The sequence below is a fragment of the Mesoplodon bidens genome, assembly GCF_964165515.1.
Source record: "Mesoplodon bidens genome assembly, chromosome: 3".
In the NCBI taxonomy this organism is placed as follows: domain Eukaryota; kingdom Metazoa; phylum Chordata; class Mammalia; order Artiodactyla; family Ziphiidae; genus Mesoplodon; species Mesoplodon bidens.
The window spans coordinates 56,969,725-56,987,038 of NC_138178.1; the positions used below are offsets into that span (position 1 = coordinate 56,969,725).

At 39.7% G+C, this 17,314-nt stretch overlaps 1 protein-coding gene across 3 annotated transcripts in view; it reads left to right on the plus strand.

The window, feature by feature from the left end:
• Positions 1-17,314, plus strand: part of LOC308614558 (IQ domain-containing protein H-like) — a gene marked incomplete at both ends in the record, with an annotated part of 99,772 nt that overhangs the window by 5,351 nt on the left and 77,107 nt on the right. For all 3 annotated transcript variants that reach the window (XM_081229012.1, XM_081229013.1, XM_081229014.1), the window contains 2 exons: positions 9,246-9,329; positions 13,246-13,421. In XM_081229012.1, the coding sequence (XP_081085138.1) occupies positions 9,246-9,329; positions 13,246-13,421 (260 nt within the window). The remainder of the gene's footprint in view (positions 1-9,245; positions 9,330-13,245; positions 13,422-17,314) is intronic.

Here is a 17,314-nt window from a genome sequence, read left to right on the forward strand (position 1 = left end):
GCTCTGGTGCCGTGAGCAGGTATATGGGGCAGCTGCCAGCCAATTAAACTCCCAGTGATGACTTTCCTCTCTCACTTCTCTTCCTCCTTTAAAATACAAATAGAGAATGTATTGAGGTGGGATTTCCTCTTTTCTCTATGTGATCTTTTATTTCATTGCCAATTGATTTAATAGCAAAAAGGAATGTATATAGTTCAGCCTCTTTTTTTTTTTTCCAACTGAGCATTATTTCAGCAACTTATCCTTGGGGTTAACACAGTTCGTGGTCTCCAAGATACTCCATTCCATAATTGTGGATCCTGTTATTAGAAGGTTCATGAAAATGTTTTTCTGTTGCTCTGTATTGTCACAAAAGCCTAAAAGATAGAAAAACTAACTTTTATGCACAACTGCCATACCCCAAATGCTCATGAGACAATTCCTTCGTAAACCCACTCCCTTTCACCAGAGGGTAAGAACTGTGCTCGCCTCCATTTGTGAACAGGGGCAGGGTGGAGGACCAGAGCCCAGAGGGTTATATCTGGAATCACATTTTTACTGTGCCTCCAAGCACACTGACCCCTTTCTACTTTCCCATTTTGAGTTGACAACTCAAAGACGCGATAGATTCTGTTGCTTCCACCTCAGGGCTGGGAAATCAGGACTTTCAGTCAAATCTTTGCAGTCTTCAACATGTATTTTGGCAAGTAGGATGAAATCCTCAGTTTAGTTATGATATTGACACATTAGATCTTTGAAACAGATGTATTGCCAAGATCTCCCAGACAGCAGTTCCAGAAAATCCAGGTCTTTGGGGATCAGGAACAAAGTACATTTAAAACTTCCAAATTTCTTTATAGCCCAAATTAAAATGAAAACATATTTCTATTCATCCATGTTGCATTCATCCAAGTAATCCAAATCAACACTCATTCACTGGTTAGATCAGGGTTGGCCCCAAGATCCTATAATATTAAATTACCCAGTTGAGCTTGAGCTATCGATGTTGTACCATGAAATACGGAAACAGCACTGAACTGGGTGTCAAATGACACCAGCTCCTGGGCTTTTGATGAAATGATTAATATTAGGATATGATCTAAAAAAGTATTGCTTATACTAAGATAAAATATAATCTTTTTCATCTTCATTCTCATAAAAAATATTAAAATTTGTGTTCAGTGGTCCTCAAATTTACACTTGTAACAACAATTGAAGACCCTAAAGAGCGTTGGTTTACAAGGGTTGTATCTGTCTATATTTACCACATTAGAAACTAAAACTGAGAAACTTTAAAAATATTGAATTTATTTTAAAATAACAATAGTAAGCACATTACCAATGTTCATCTAAAAAACATTTTTATTTTTTAAAAACCGTTTCTTTTCCAAAACAAAAAAAATTGGTGAGAAGATCGGCACTGGTTGACAAGTTTGCAAATCTCTTAATAGAAGTTAGTTGGATTCTCCTATCTATTTCTGCATCCAATCTGTTGCAATATGTTGTTTTGGTTGAAGCATATGAAGAAAACCTGGCCTCACACAGATAACTACTTGGAAAAGGGAGATATACTTTATATATTTTACAGCCTTTTCAGATAACTGTGTATATTCTTCTTTGACTTTATACCAAAACTCAACAAGGATAATTTTTAGGAGTTAGTTGCAATATGGAATCTGAAATCAATAAACTTTTTGTATTTTGTGGGAAGATAACACTGAAAAGGGGAAATGTCATCTTAGTATTATTCTGAAAAGAGTTTTGACCTTCCATGCCCCCAGTCCTCTGGAGGGTCCCCCAGCCACTCTTTGAGAATCACTGGCTTTAGTTGCATGCAATGCTGTGCCAGTCGCAGACAAAAAGTTTGAACAAGAGAAAGTCTTCACTCTTCTGAAGGAAAGGCTTTCAGAACGACACAGAATCCATTTGGACAGTTTGGTTTGAGAATGTTTTCAAAACTCAACAAAGATTTGAGTTAAGTCCTGTGTTTTCTATGTCCTCATCACAAATTTCTCTAATTTTTCTCAGAAGCCCCCAAAAAACAACTCTCAGTTTTATTTTCATCAAATTGGCACTGGATGGACTATATAAATAACCCAGATAGGCCTCTCTCTTGCTGTATCTTATTTCCTATCTCAGTATCTTGTGCTTTCACACTTGCACAAGTAATTAAAACCATAATGCCTAGATGACATTTCTCTAGATGACTGCAGTATGCTGATGTGCAATCGTTTGGGAAGTATGTTCACATCTTCCCTAAATTTTTACTATTAGAGTCCAAAGGTTAGTTAATGGTTAACTTTTTATGAATTGGAGCAATTCAAGATTATTTCTAAAATAATGTCACTCTTGCTCAGCTTGCATCCAGTATGCTTTCTTGAGTGGAAGAGAGAGGGATGGAGTTACAGCTACTGCTATTGTAACCCTGCGTATGCCCCTAGGAGTGTGTGATGCATTTGAACATTACCCATCACACGTATCCAAATGGGGAAAAGGTTAGGAACCACTGCTCCAGTCCATCAGACTGAGGCATGGATGACTACCATCTCAGGCCAGGGTGATCGGATGAATGACAACTATGTGGTAACTGGAAATCTGTTATTAACCCCTTCTCTGCCTTAGGTACCATTGTAAGGAATAGGACTTGGAGACAAAATAAACTAGGAGTCAACCACAGAGTAACAAGCAGGGTTCAAGAGCACTTGATTTTACTGCAACGGCAGGGGCATGTCACAGAAGCACCCACAATCCCAAGGAGGCATGGTCACTGAGCATGGCCTTGCTCATGTTCTTAGGTTTCTGCAGTTGCTGTGAAAGAAAAGCCAATCCTAGCAGGACTCGTTTACTGGGTTGCAAAGAGGCAATTAGCATCATCTGATAAGAGTTTGTGTGGGAGTGGGGATAGGGATGGGAAAGGAGATGAAGGCAAAAATGAGGATGGAGAAATGGTAGCCAGTAACCATTAATGAGCATCCTTGGTTCAACAGAAGACCAAAAGTATGGTAGTTAGATAACTTCAGAGAGACAGCACCCAGGTACCCTTCTTCAGTGTGAAGCAGAGGCAATAATATTTTTTAAATTTATTTATTTATTTTTGGCTGTGTTGGGTCTCCATTGCTGCGCACAGGCTTTCTCTAGTTGCGGCGAGTGGGGGCTACTCTTTGTTGCGGTGCACAGGCTTCTCATTGTGGTGGCTTCTCTTGTTGCGGAACACGGGCTCTAGGCGCACAGGCTTCAGTAGTTGTGGCACGTGGGCTCAGTAGTTGTGGCTTGCAGGCTCTAGAGCGCAGGCTCAGTAGCTGTGGTGCACAGGCTCAGTTGCTCTGTGGCATGTGGGATCTTCCCTGACCAGGGCTGGAACCCGTGTCCCCTGTATTGGCAGGCAGATTCTTAACCACTGTGCCACCATGGAAGTCCCAGGCAATAATATTTTGAGGAAAGATGGAACATTCTATCAAACTATGAATATTTTGCAGGTGATGAAGGTGGCATAAGGAAAGAAGCTGCATCCCTCTCTATAGTGATAAGAGAAAGTGCCCCTTTATGCCAGTGCTGTTTTATTCTATGCTGATGAGGACCTAGAAAAAGCTACAAATCCCACTTACCACTCTTTGAATTCCCCAGAAGTTCTCCAGATCAGAGAACCCAATTTCATGAGTGTTGAAAGGAGAGGAGGGAACGATGAAAACACAAGAGAGAAAGGGCTAAGAATTTAAAAGACAGATTCTTTGAGTACGCTCTTCAGGCACATTTCATTGACTCATTTGACTGGCGATATCACAGCGTTCCTGCTCCAGTGGAGCTTACAGTCTGGCTACAGGAGCCAGAGTGATGCAATGGGGAGGAGAAATGTACAACAAACAAGTAAACAAGCCAGCAAAGAAACCTGTAATGACAAAATGAGAAAAGTGTGGTGAAGAGAGGGTGCCAGAGAATGACAGTGAGGGGAGACTGAGAACCTTCTTAGTAAAGGGTGGTCAGGCACACCTGATGGTGATTAGGGCCAATCAGCTCCATAAGCTAGAAGAACAGTACTTTGATAGCTCAAATAATTTGCGCACGTAATAATAATAATTTCTCTACATTTCAGTGAGGTTCCTTTTGAGAATTTAAGTCACGCTCAGCTGAGGTTAGGAAAGAAATAGTAAAACAACAATATTTATTGAGTGCTTATTCTGAACTCTGATTATGGATCTCAGTCCCCCATCCCCCATCTTTCAATTACGGGTGAAAGAGGAGTAGAATGTCTGGGGGGTGGTACTTATTGGGAGTAAGGGAAGGTAGACAGTCATAATAGTTTTCTAATGCCCTCTGACCAGATACCACAAGCTTAGTGGCTTAAAACAATATACATTTGTTACCTTACAGCAATAATTTTGTAGTTCAGAAGTACGAAAGGGGCTAAAATCAAGGTGTGGGCAGGGCTGCATTCCTTCCTGGAGGCTCTAGGGGAGAACCTGTTTTCTCACTCTTTCCAGCTTCTAGAAGCCACCCACAAAGGAATGAACAGGGAAAGCCTGGGGCCCCCTTCCTCCATCTTTAAAGGCAGCAACATGGCATCTCTGTGCCTGTCTTCTGTAGTCCCTTCTGTAGTCTGCCTCCCCCCACCACTTATAAGGACTTTTATGATGACACTGGGTCCAGCCCAATAATCCATGAGAACCTCCTTATTTTAAGGTCAGCTGATTAGCAACCTTAATTCCATCTGCAACTTTATTTCCCCTTTGCCATGTAACTTAGCATATTCACAGTTTCTGGGGATTAGAACGTGGACATCTTTGGATGGCCACTATTCTGTCTGACACAACAAATGGAAATGAAAGTGGGAAAAGAAATCAACTATACTCCAATAAAAATTAATTTAGGGGCTTCCCTGGTGGCGCAGGGGTTGGAAGTCCGCCTGCCGATGCGGGGGACACGGGTTCGTGCCCCGGTCTGGGAGGATCCCACATGCCGCGGAGTGGCTGGGCCCGTGAGCCATGGCCGCTGAGCCTGCGCGTCCGGAGCCTGTGCTCCGCGGCAGGAGAGGCCGCAGGAATGAGAGGCCCGCATACCGCAAAAAAAATAAAAATAAATAAAAATAAAAATTAATTTAAAACAATAAAAGTGGGAAGAGAGGCAAAGGCCCTCTGTCCCTTCTGGAGTTCTCTGCTCACTCTTGGAGAGTCATCTTCTCTCTTGCTTGACATAACCATATTTGTCACAAAGATGTCATAAAGATGTAGTAGTTGAACTACATAATAATTTGTAGGTTTACGTTATCTTGGACAAGAAACAAGGCACTTGTTCTGAATTTCCTTATCTATAACGGGACAAGGTTGAAGTAGATGGTTTCTCAAAACTCCTCTGGTGTTATAGTCTCACCTTTGATATATCCATGTCTTTGTAGATTATATTCAAAATTATATTCCAAAGTGTATTATATTCCACTGGGCATGTCTGCTGAACTCCCCAAGGCCACAACATCCTTCTTGGCAGTTTCCTGGTTAAGTCACTGTTGTATTTAATATATGCTGCCAGCATCGATGAGGTCTTCCACCCAGGAATCAACACTTGTATTTTGTGGATGTACAAAACATAAGAATAAATCTGACTTTTAAAAAAATTGACTCCTAACTTCTGCTCTGCTGATAGCAATGTGCCTTGCATTGTATCTTGCTCATGTGGAATGATCTGTTGCTTGTGACAGAATTTGCTGTTGCTGTTACAAGCTTTGGAAGTGCACATAGCTTGTGACATTAAAATATCTTCTGTTTACACAGCACTTTACTGTTTACAAAATGTTTTTCTATTTTTTTGCTTCATATGATCCTCTATAATAATGTCCTGAGATTAACATACAGTTCTTTAAAATGTGTCTACTTGTAGGGTTAACTGAGTAACCAGTTTTATCATAATCCTGCATAATCATAATTGGGTCTTCGTTGCTGCACGCAGGCTTTCTCCAGTTGCAGTGAGTGGGGGCTCCTCTTCATTGCGGTGCGCGGGCCTCTCATTGCGGTGGCTTCTCTTGTTGCGGAGCACGCGCTCTAGGCTCGCAGGCTTCAGTAGCTGTGGCACACGGGTGCAGTAGTTGTGGCTCATGGGCTCTAGAGTGCAGGCTCAGTAGTTGTGGCGCACGGACTTAGTTGCTCCGCAGCATGTGGGATCTTCCCAGACCAGGGCTCAAACCCGTGTCCCCTGCATTGGCAGGTGGATTTATATGCATCCTTGATCAGGGTAATAGAGGTACTAAGTAATTTGTTGGAAAACTGACCTCGAGTAATTGATTGAAACACGGACTTACTCACATGCTGCATATGTGGCAACAAAGTGATCAGACATCCTTTATATTTTAAATTGGACATCATTTTAATGAGCCATCTCACACTGCCTTTTATCTTTACTTCTGAAAGGAAATGCGTTCATAGAATACGTTCATAGAATGATTAATGTACTTTTCTTAATCATACTTTATTCTCTAGGCATTTTCCTGACTTCTTATAGTCTTGATATATGTTATTCACAATACATCTTCCTAAACACTTATCTGAGTATAGACAGAATTATACATAGGCAAAATCCCAAGAGTTACAATATTGCAACCACACATCAAGATGGCATTGTTTGTAGCTATCTATATTAACTTTCATATGTGGATGAGTTCCCAAAATTATTTTAGAAATTAATAATTTTTCAAAAATAATTCAAACAGCCCACGTATCCTTCTGCCTTTTTAGTTCTTAAGTTCATCTGCATAAAGCAAGAGGGAGACTTTTAGATGGATTGTAAACTCATTTAATTTCCAGACATTGTCTAGTGTTTAAACACAAACATCAAAGCAAAGAGCCAATTATCAGAGTTCATTTGATCTGAAGCCCTGTTGCCTGAATTGCTATAGTTTTCCTTATTCTGAAAAGGAAATCTGTGTCACATCTCGAAGATGTAGTATTTAAAATCACTTTATCTATAGCAGTTTAACTTGAAACATGTGTTTGGGCTCACTAACCACAAGGAGGCATTGAAGCATCTATTCAAAATGTGAAAAGCAATTTTATTTTTTTAAAAGTTACACCTACAGTTGCTGAATTTCATATAAGCAATTATACTGCTTGTGAGTATGCATGCCTTTTAAGTTCATGTTTTGGTCCACGTTCATTTTTTATTTTAACCCCTGCAATAGCAGAAAGTGTTGCCGCTGCTGTTGCCATTGTGGAAGATTTGGGGATAGTAGTAAATCCATGTGTGTTTTCCTTCTGCTGTTCCAATGGACATGAAGGAAAATGGTGGGGCTTTCATTAGGACTGACAAAGTAACTGCATTAACCTTTATTGTCCTTTAACATTAAAAGATCTTTTGACTGTGTGAACAGAAGCATATTTCTTTAGTATTTAGAATTACTTAAATACATATTCGCAACAGCAAGAGTTTTATCTGAAATCTGTGTGTCAGTTGAGAGTGATTCCAGGACACATCTTCAAAATGCCACATAAGAAGCATAGGACAACCCTCAGAATGGGAGAAAATATTCGCAAACGAAGCAACTGACAAAGGATTAATCTCCAAAATATACAAGCAGCTCATGTAGCTCAATATCAAAAAAACAAACAACCCAATCCAAAAATGGGCAGAAGACCTAAATAGACATTTCTCCAAAGAAGATATACAGATTGCCAGCAAACACATGAAAGGATACGCAACATCACTAATCATTAGAGAAATGCAAATCAAAACTACAATGAGGTATCACCTCACACCGTCAGAATGGCCATCATCAAAAAATCTACAGGACTTCCCTGGTGGCACAGTGGTTAAGAATCCGCCTGCCAATGCAGGGGACATGGGTTTGAGCCCTGGTCCAGGAAGATCCCACATGCCATGGAGAAACTAAGCCCATGCGCCACAACTACTGAGCCCGAGCGTCACAACTACTGAAGCCCATGTGCCTAGAGCCCATGCTCCACAACAAGAGAAGCCACTGCAATGAGAAGCCCACACACTGCAACAAAGAGCAGCCCCTGCTCACTGCAACTAGAGAAAGCCCGCGTGCAGCAATGAAGAGCCAACGCAGCCAAAAAATAAAAAATAAAAAATCTACAAACAATAAATGCTGGAGAGGGTGTGGAGAAAAGGGAACCCTCCTACACATTCTTGGTGGGAATGTAAATTGATACAGCCACTATAGAGAACAGTATGGAGGTTCCTTAAAAAACTAAAATTAGAACTCCCATACGACCCAGCAATCCCACCACGGGGCATATATCCTGAGAAAACCATAATTCAAAAGGAGTCATGTACCACAGTGTTCATTGCAGCACTATTTACAATATCCAGGACATGGAAGCAACCTAAGTGTCCATCGACAGATGAGTGGATAAAGAAGATGTGGCACATATATACAATGGAATATTACTCAGCCATAAAAAGAAACAAAATTAAGTTATTTGTAGTTAGGTGGATGAACCTAGAGTCTGTCATACAGAGTGAAGTAAGTCAGAAAGAGAAAAACAAATACTGTATGCTAACACATATATATGGAATCTAAAAAAAAAAAGGTTCTGAAGAACATAGGGGCAGGACAGGAATAAAGACAGACGTGGAGAATGGACTTGAGGACACAGGGAGGGGGAAGGGTAAGCTGGGACAAAGTGAGAGAGTGGCATGGACATATATACAGTACCAAGTGCAAAATAGATAGCTAGTGGGAAGCAGCTGCATAGCACAGGGAGACCAGCTCTGCTTTGTGACCACCTAGAGGGGTGGGATAGGGAGGGTGGGAGGGAGACGCAAGAGGGAGGGGATATGGGGATATATGTATACGTATAGCTAATTCACTTTGTTATACAGCAGCAGCTAACACCACAATGTAAAGCAATTATACTCCAATAAAGATGTTAAAAAAATAAAAATAAAAGGCAAAAAACCAAAAAGCCAATATAGTTTTTAAACCTGAGCATAACTTTCTTACTTGCTCTTTTGAACATTCATGTTAAAATTTCCGAAACTTTTCCCGTGTTTCTATAATCCTGATTCCCAGAAGCTTTGCTGATATTGAAAAATATGAACCTCTCTGTTGTAGAATATGCTGCTCAGCACATCTTCCAGAATTAATGCTTAATCCCCTAAGAAGCAAGGACCTCATTCTTAGGAGTTGGATTGTTTCTGCGAGATGCTTCAGAGACAATTCTTTCCTGGAAATGTGGACCATGACACTGTGAAATCCTAGTGTGCCCTTTTGCCATGTTGACTTGCTCTTTCTGGGTTTTGACATCTGGTTTGCCTTTTAGGATATTCCCAGCCTGTGCGACAAAATATTGACGACTTCAACACGCAGCAGAACATGCAGCTGGGGAGGCTGTGTGACATCTTAGGTACAGTAAATACTTTTACACAAATGGCTCTTTGGAATGTTTATCAGTGGATGTTGATTAAATGTTCATTTTTTGCTTTCTTTTCTGTACAAGGAAAAGGCTTGGACTTCTAATCTTCTTGCAGGGCAATTGAATGTTTTGTTTCAAAGAACAGATTTATAGTGAAGTCAGTTGAATAAACAAATGACATTTTAACCAATTTACTTGGGCAGTTTTCTAATTCTCTTTGCTGCAGGTTTGAATAAGGATTTACCTCCTATAGCCCCAACTCTTCTTCATTTACTGAATCTGGCAGTGAATGAAGTCAACATTATATATTTGTGTCAATATTGTCTATTATATTATCTGAGGAATGAGTGGAAGGTAACAGAAATGAAAAGCATTTTGTTTTCATTATAAGAATAAGAGGGAAATGAAGATAGATTTTTAAAAGAAGGTTTTATTTAAATATATATAATCTAGTTATGAGAAAATAGGAAGTGACTAGTGGAAGGAATTATTAGAAATACAGACCTTGAGTGATTAGACACATCTTTGTAAAAGTCAAGTTCTGATACTGGTTTGGTCAGTTCTAAATCAGACACCAACCAGGGGCCAGGAAGGAAGGATATAAGAACTCTAGGCTTTGGTTTGACACGGTTTAAAGAATAAATGTTTCAAAGCCTAAGTAATAATATTGAATCAGTGTGGGAAGTCCTGGCCAGAAATTCAGGATTAAACAAAAACTAGAATTTTTTAGTTACCAAATAAGAACTTCTTTGTTTTGTTAAAATATAATTGCTTTGGCCCTTATTTAAGCAAAACAAGGAAGAATTTTAAATTATCAATGACCAATTTAGCTGGCTCCCTAGAATGACATACTTTACGTGATTCATATATATTTCAGCATCATTATTATTTTATAAATGCCATTTGGTAACAAAAATACATCAGTACTAGAAATTTACAGTGTCCTAAAATAATAATAGGGTAATTGCTTTAATCTATTATCTAGGCACCAATGTTGTTTTTCAACCTTACCAAAAAAAAAATTTAATGACTTAAGATTGATTTGTTAGTGTTGAGCTATTTCAACTAAAAACCTGACTGGGTGGAAACCAATGAAGTGCAGCAGAGGGCAGACTTTGCTCTAATTTATTTGATTAATTTTTTTCTTTAGCTTTTTATATACCTTTCTATATATAGTCCAAACCATCACCAAAGAATTTCCTTACAAAGGATTCTTATTAATAATGAGAAGACTTAAGAGTATTAGGCTTCTATTTTAAATAATTCAATAATTCAGTCTATGTCTATCTGCAATGGAAAATTTTGCTAAGATGAACATTTCTGAGAGATTATGAACCAAATGCCTTTTCTTGGTACACTAACTTCTTGATAACAATGCAATCCTAAAACCTCTTCAAGAGAAGTAATACAAGTGTAGAAGTAAGTGAGAAAATAGAAAAAGTACTTGCTTGTGAAATAAAAATATGAAGAAACTAGGAAAATTAGTGATAATTTTATGGAAGAATAAATTATTATCTTTCTTTAAATTCCGTTAATTGCTAGTAAAGGGTGTTGATTTTTCTTCTTATTCAGGGGAAACAAAGGTAATCTGTTCACATTAAGACTTGTTTGGATACTGGCTGTGAAGTCAGGGTATCAGGTGGAGAGACTTCAACAGCTTGTATCTTCAATTCCTAGATGAGTTAAGCAAGAGGGTGACTGATATTGACTACTGACTAACAGTCAAAACAATCTTCATCTTCTTCTTAATTCCTTTCCAAAATCACCTGTCAATTAATTTTGAACATTTGTCGATTCACAATCAAACCAGCCTAATACTGGATATTCCTGTTAGTGATTATAGTATTCCTTTGCCAGAAATGAACAGGAAAGGTAAAATTAGCAACATGATTTGTTATCATTTATAACCCAGAAATTTCTTCCCAAGAAAAATTTAGTTTTCTTCTGCTATGTAGACTTCATTAAGTTATTTTTGTTGTTTACTTTTTGTGTCCTTTTTTTAATACTTAAAAAAAATACTAATTTGGTTTTAAAGACCACTAGTTTAGTAAGACACTAGTCTCTTCTTGAAAACACAAGATTTCGGATAACGAATTTGATCATTCAGCAGTTGGATACAAGTTATTTAACTACTGTCTCCTCAGTTAATTTATTTTGAGGTTCATGTGACAACGTGGTTTCAACATTAAATAGGAGCCACTTAAATATTTACATTTATGGAGCACCTACTCTGGGCCCAGCTCTGGGCCAGTTCAGAAGACAATGCTTCTAGCCACAAGATGCTCTTCTCCAGAACAGATTTCTCCTGCATGCCATGGATCTCACTAATTGTGTAAGACTTTCCAGTTCCCGAATCTCTCCATTCTCCTAGATCCTTTTGGTCAGCTCACAAGTATTTATTGAGTGGCTCCTGCATACTCGACATTGTACCAGGGCATGGGGGATTATATGAAAAGTATACACCTTGCCTTTAAAGAGTTTGGACGGACAAGATTGAAAGATTTGGAACAACAGGATGGAACAGCAGGGGACACTACTCCATCGTGTTAAATCTTGAGGCACTAGTTAAAAGGAGCACAAGTGTGGAAGGTGGGGTGTGGAACCACTGTTAGCTGGCCTAGTCAGGGTGGGCTGTGGAGCAGATTGGTGTATCTGTACTGTCTGCTGAGCACCTATTATGTGCCAGATACTGCACCAGGTGCTTTATATATATTCTTTCATTTCATACTCTCCAAAACTCTGTGCCCCAGGTGACTTTATTCCCCATTTTACAGATGAAGAAAGCAATGCTTAGAAAGGTTAAATAATATGCCCAGACTCCTAGAAAGCTGAGCAAGCATTTAATCAGTCTATGCTCTGGATACTCTGCTAAACTGAACAGAGGAGTCTTAAAATCTCTTCACAGCCCTACCTGACCAAGGAAACATTTTACAGTGCTCCCTCCTCCAACCTTCCCTGGGCACCTGGTCTGCATGTGTCTTGTGTCCACCACCCTCCACCATGTTTTACAGCTGTTTATACATGTGAAATGGTTGCTCCTCACAGGCAGCATCTCAGTTGCTTTGATTCTGTTATCTCCTTCCATGTCCAGCCAAGTGCTTTGCCCCTACTGATCAGTCAGTTATTTTACAAATGAATGGATGACTCCACTGGCTGCTGATTTCCTGTACATACTCCCTAAAATATTCTGCAGCCTGGAGTGGGGGTAATCTCTTCTCACTATTCCATTCGGATGGGATATTTAATTAGGATTTCTTTCTATGCATATAATAAGAAGCACATCTTGAGAAGGAGAACAGTTAAATTAAGATAGTGTTTCCTTTAAACCAAGAATCACTAGATGTCCTATTTAAGTAATATACTCCTCTTTGGGAATGGAGAAAGGAAAAGGTTGCTTTCCTGAAATAATCATTGCTATGTCATAATCAGACCATTTATTTGGACAGAACGTTCCTTAAATTGGCCTTGCCAAGTCCAAGCAGCATAAGAAATTGCAATTTCATCAGCTTTCGAAAGTTAACAGTTCTGTTTTATAATTTTCTAAAGTTAATGGGATAAATTTTTAAATCAGTATGCAAATCCCACTGATATTAATAGGAGTTCTGGGGCTAAATCCCTACGTATTATTTGAAAGTACACTTCCATGGTACCTCACAGCCCTCCTTCTGAAGGAATTATTGTGTCTGTTTTTTTGGTGGTGGTGTTATTTATCTTTTCTTTAGAGAAATGCTAAAGTACAAAAAGCCACTTAAATTGCTAAGATCTGTACAAAACCAATCTAAATTAACTTGAATGTGGCTTTTGGATATGCCTTTTATTTTAAACTGTGCAACATCAATCTGATGCCAGAGTTCGTAATGTCTTTTACCTTTATACCAGTAATTAACATTGTGCCTGTGATTTTTAGATGCCAATGTAAGCGTCATCTACATCTGCTCCCATAGAATGAATGACGAGTTGCTGCTGTATTACAATAAAATCCTGAGTCTACAGGCAGCTGTCAAATCAGGGAAACTTGAGGACAGAAGTGACCTGCAGGACAGGTTCAAAATTATCACCCCTGAAGCTATAAACATCTTCACTGTGAGTTTGTCTTCTAATTCCTACAGCTTCAGGGATGCAGTAAAATTAAATTGGAAATTTTATAACTTGCAACGTTCTGGTACACATCAGTGAAATATTATTGCAAGTTTAACAGCTTTACTGATTAGACTACAGGTCGGACGATAGGAAATAAATATCCCAGTTTAACTTGCAGACTTAGCTGAGCTACTGCTGCCCGGTTTCTCTGTAGCTGAAGCCTAATTGTAGTTATTGGGTTGTACCATCAACTAGGTGAATTTATAACATCTACGGTTGCTTTTTCTTAATTTTGTGTGGAGAACACCGAGGCAGAGAAAGGCTGGGCCTGCCTGTGGTCACAAAGCTAGTTAGGGACAGAATCTAGACCAGGGCCCCTGCTTTCTGATTTCCACACTGGTATTCCTTGTTATTCCATGGGGTTTTTGTCCCTCAGGGGAATTTGGTCTTATTTACCGTATCACATGGTTCATAATGAACAAGGTTCAGATTTTTTTTTTTAACTTTCTTAGAACTGATTTTTAATGAATGGAATGAATTCTGAGTTGAATCTCATCCCTAGAGAAGAACTTCTGGGAAATTCATAGAACCATGGGGCACATTCTAGAATAAGGTAGTGCAAGAGATGGCTTGAAATGAATTTCTCTATATTTTAACAAGAATTTAAGCTTTCCATGGTAAACAATCAACATTTTAATACCTAATGGAGGACTTCCCTGGTGGCACAGTGGTTAAGAATCCACTTGCCAATGCAGAGGGCACGGGTTCAATCCCTGGTCTAGGAAGATCTCACATGCCTCAGAGCAAGTAAGCCTGTGCACCACAACTACTGAGCCTGCACTCTAGAGCCCACAAGCCACAACTACTGAGCCCGTGTGCCACAACTACTGAAGCCCATGTGCCTAGAGCCCGTGCTCCACAACAAGAGAAGCCACCACAATGAGAAGCCCACGCACTGCAACAAAGAGCAGCCCCTGCTTGACGCAGCTAGAGAAAGCCTGCATGCAACAATGAAGAACCAACGCAGCCATAAATAAATAAATAAATAGATAAACAAATAAACAAACAAATAAATAAATAACCTAATTGACTATGCACTTTTGAGGAGACTGTTTAATATAATCTAAAGGTCTGAATTTGCTGGTGAAGATAGCTCTCTTCATTCATAAGTGGGATGCACCAAAGTCAACTCTCTATCTATTGTCAAAGAAACTGATTGCATGGTTCATGTAGGAAGTATCTATGTGTTGAGTTACTACCCATTAACACTTCAGATGCACCATGATTTGACCAAAGGAAAAAAAAATCCTGCCAGGGCTGGGGAGGGATGCTACACCATTTCTACTTTGCTGGTATACTCAGTGAATTTTACTCTCTTCTACCAAAATGAAGATTTTATTTTTTCATAACTAGATACCTCGATATTCCCATAAAAGCTCTCCGCCTAGTTCTGTTTCATTGGCACTATTTGGCTATGGAAGAGGAAACAAGTGCAGGATCAGGACAAGCAAGAGAAAAGACAGGAGACAGGGCTTCCCTAGTGTCACAGTGGTTAAGAATCCACCTGCCAATGCAGGGGACATGGGTTCGAGCCCTGGTCCAGGAAGATCCACATGCTGTGGAACAACTAAGCCCATGCGCCACAACTACTGAGCCTGCACTCTAGAGCCTGAGAGCCACAACTACTGAAGCCCACGTGCCACTACTACTGAAGCCCGCGCACCTAGAGCTCATGCTCCACAACAGGAGAAGCCATCGCAGTGAGAAGCTCGCGCACCACAACGAAGAGTAGCCCCCACTAGACGCAACTAGAGAAAGACCGCGTGCAGCAACGAAGACCCAATGCAGCCATAAATTAATTAATTAATTAATTAAATCTTAAAAAAAAAAGCAGACAAATCATCACCACTTACTTATAATCTTAGAAACTCCCCAATATCCTCCACCAATGCAAGCATTGCTTTGGTGCTTCCTAGCTATTCCCTGGCCTCAATGTCAGAGTTACTGTGGATATTGGGAAGCAGGGAACTATCATTAGCGTGTGGTTAATTTCCTGATTTTCTCCAGCCAGAAACTGGAGCTAATGCCTGGTAGCTGCTAATAAACAGTTTCTGCATATCTGAAATGCCAATATACATTGAAGAGGCATGGAATGGGGAAGGGGCACTAGATTTGGGAAAAGGAAAGTGAGTAAACAGCTAACATTTATCAAATGCTTAGCATACATTTTCTCATTTGATACTTAGAACACAGCAGCAAGACAGAAATTATCAATTTCCTTCTTTGGCTAAGGAAACCAACACTCATCTTCTAATCCCAAGTTACTAGTGGGGCCAGAGTATGAACCCAAATCTGTCTGACCCCAGAACCCTATCCTGATTTGGAATGACAGCCTTGTTCCTGGATGACCTTGTGGCCTTGGGCAAGCCCCTTTACCTCTCTGGTCCTCTGTTATTCATCTGTAAAATGAGGTGATGGATTAGGTAATTTCAAAGTCCTTTCCAGCTCTGCAGTCCTATTACCTGAGAAGTGAATCCTCACTGTCCACTCTTCACCTTCTAAGAGGAGATAGGCAGTTGGTACTAACAGATGCACGGGGTTACATTCATAGTGTAGGTTTGCATCTCTGTGAATAGAAACAATTAGGAAATATTTTTAAGTACTTAATACTTCTTATAGTTTAAGTTTAAATTATTTGAGTAATTAATCACTCATAGGCAATCACCTCTCTAAAACACAAAAATTAAACTCTTACTTTCAAATAATTTCCTGCTTGTGTTTAGTTATGGATTTGAGAGATTGCATCAGTGCTGACTTTCTTTCAAATGCATGGCTTTGAGGAGATTTTTTAAAAGTGTGCCAAAAATCTGTTTGTACATCTCTCCAAGTTACTCTACAATGTTTGAATTTGTAATGGTGAAAATGCTGTTATAAAGTCATCATGTCTATTTTTGGACATTTTAATGTTTATGAAGACATCCTAAGCAACTACCTTTTGTCTCAGGTGAAAAAAAAATTAGTGGTGATAAATTAAATGTAGCTATAATGTTATGGAATTAGGAACATTTTATTTTATTTATTTTTAAATTTTATTTATTTATTTATTTATTTTTGGCTGTGCTGGGTCTTCGTTTCTGTGCAAGGGCTTTCTCTAGTTGCGGCAAGCAGGGGCCACTCTTCATCGCGGTGCACGGGCCTCTCACTGTCATGGCCTCTCTTGTTGTGGAGCACAGGCTCCAGACGCGCAGGCTCAGTAGTTGTGGCTCATGGACCCACTTGCTCCGCGGCATGTGGGATCCTCCCAGACCAGGGCTCGAACCCGTGTCCCCTGCATTGGCAGGCAGTTCTCAACAACTGCGCCACCAGGGAAGCCCAGGAACATTTTAGATTTTTGTCATCTGTGTTAATCCACAGCCTGGATCTGATGATACTGATTTTCTCTAAATGGTCACACAAGACCTGTGGTCAGTAATGTGTCCTCTGCCATCACTTAATTCAAATCTTTATTAAACACACGTTGAACACAATACTGTGGTACCATCTTGCCTGAAGAATAAGGCATGCCCAGAGATGACATAATAGAGTTGGGTAGAATACTTGCCAAGAGAGATAAACAACCCTAGAGCAGACAGAAATCCATTCTGGCCGGAAATGTGCAACTTTAATGGTAGGTTCTATTGCTGCATCTACCAGCCCCTCATCACACTTCATAAAACTACCAGACCTCACTACTCAATCTGTACAATGGGAGAAATCATGGCAGCTATGGCATGAGAACTGTACTAATACTGAATTTGAATCCTGCCTCTGCTATTTACCAGCTGTGTGACTATGGGCAAATCACCTGAGCCTCAGTTTCCTCATCTCCAAAACAGGGACTGTTAATTGGTACAGTG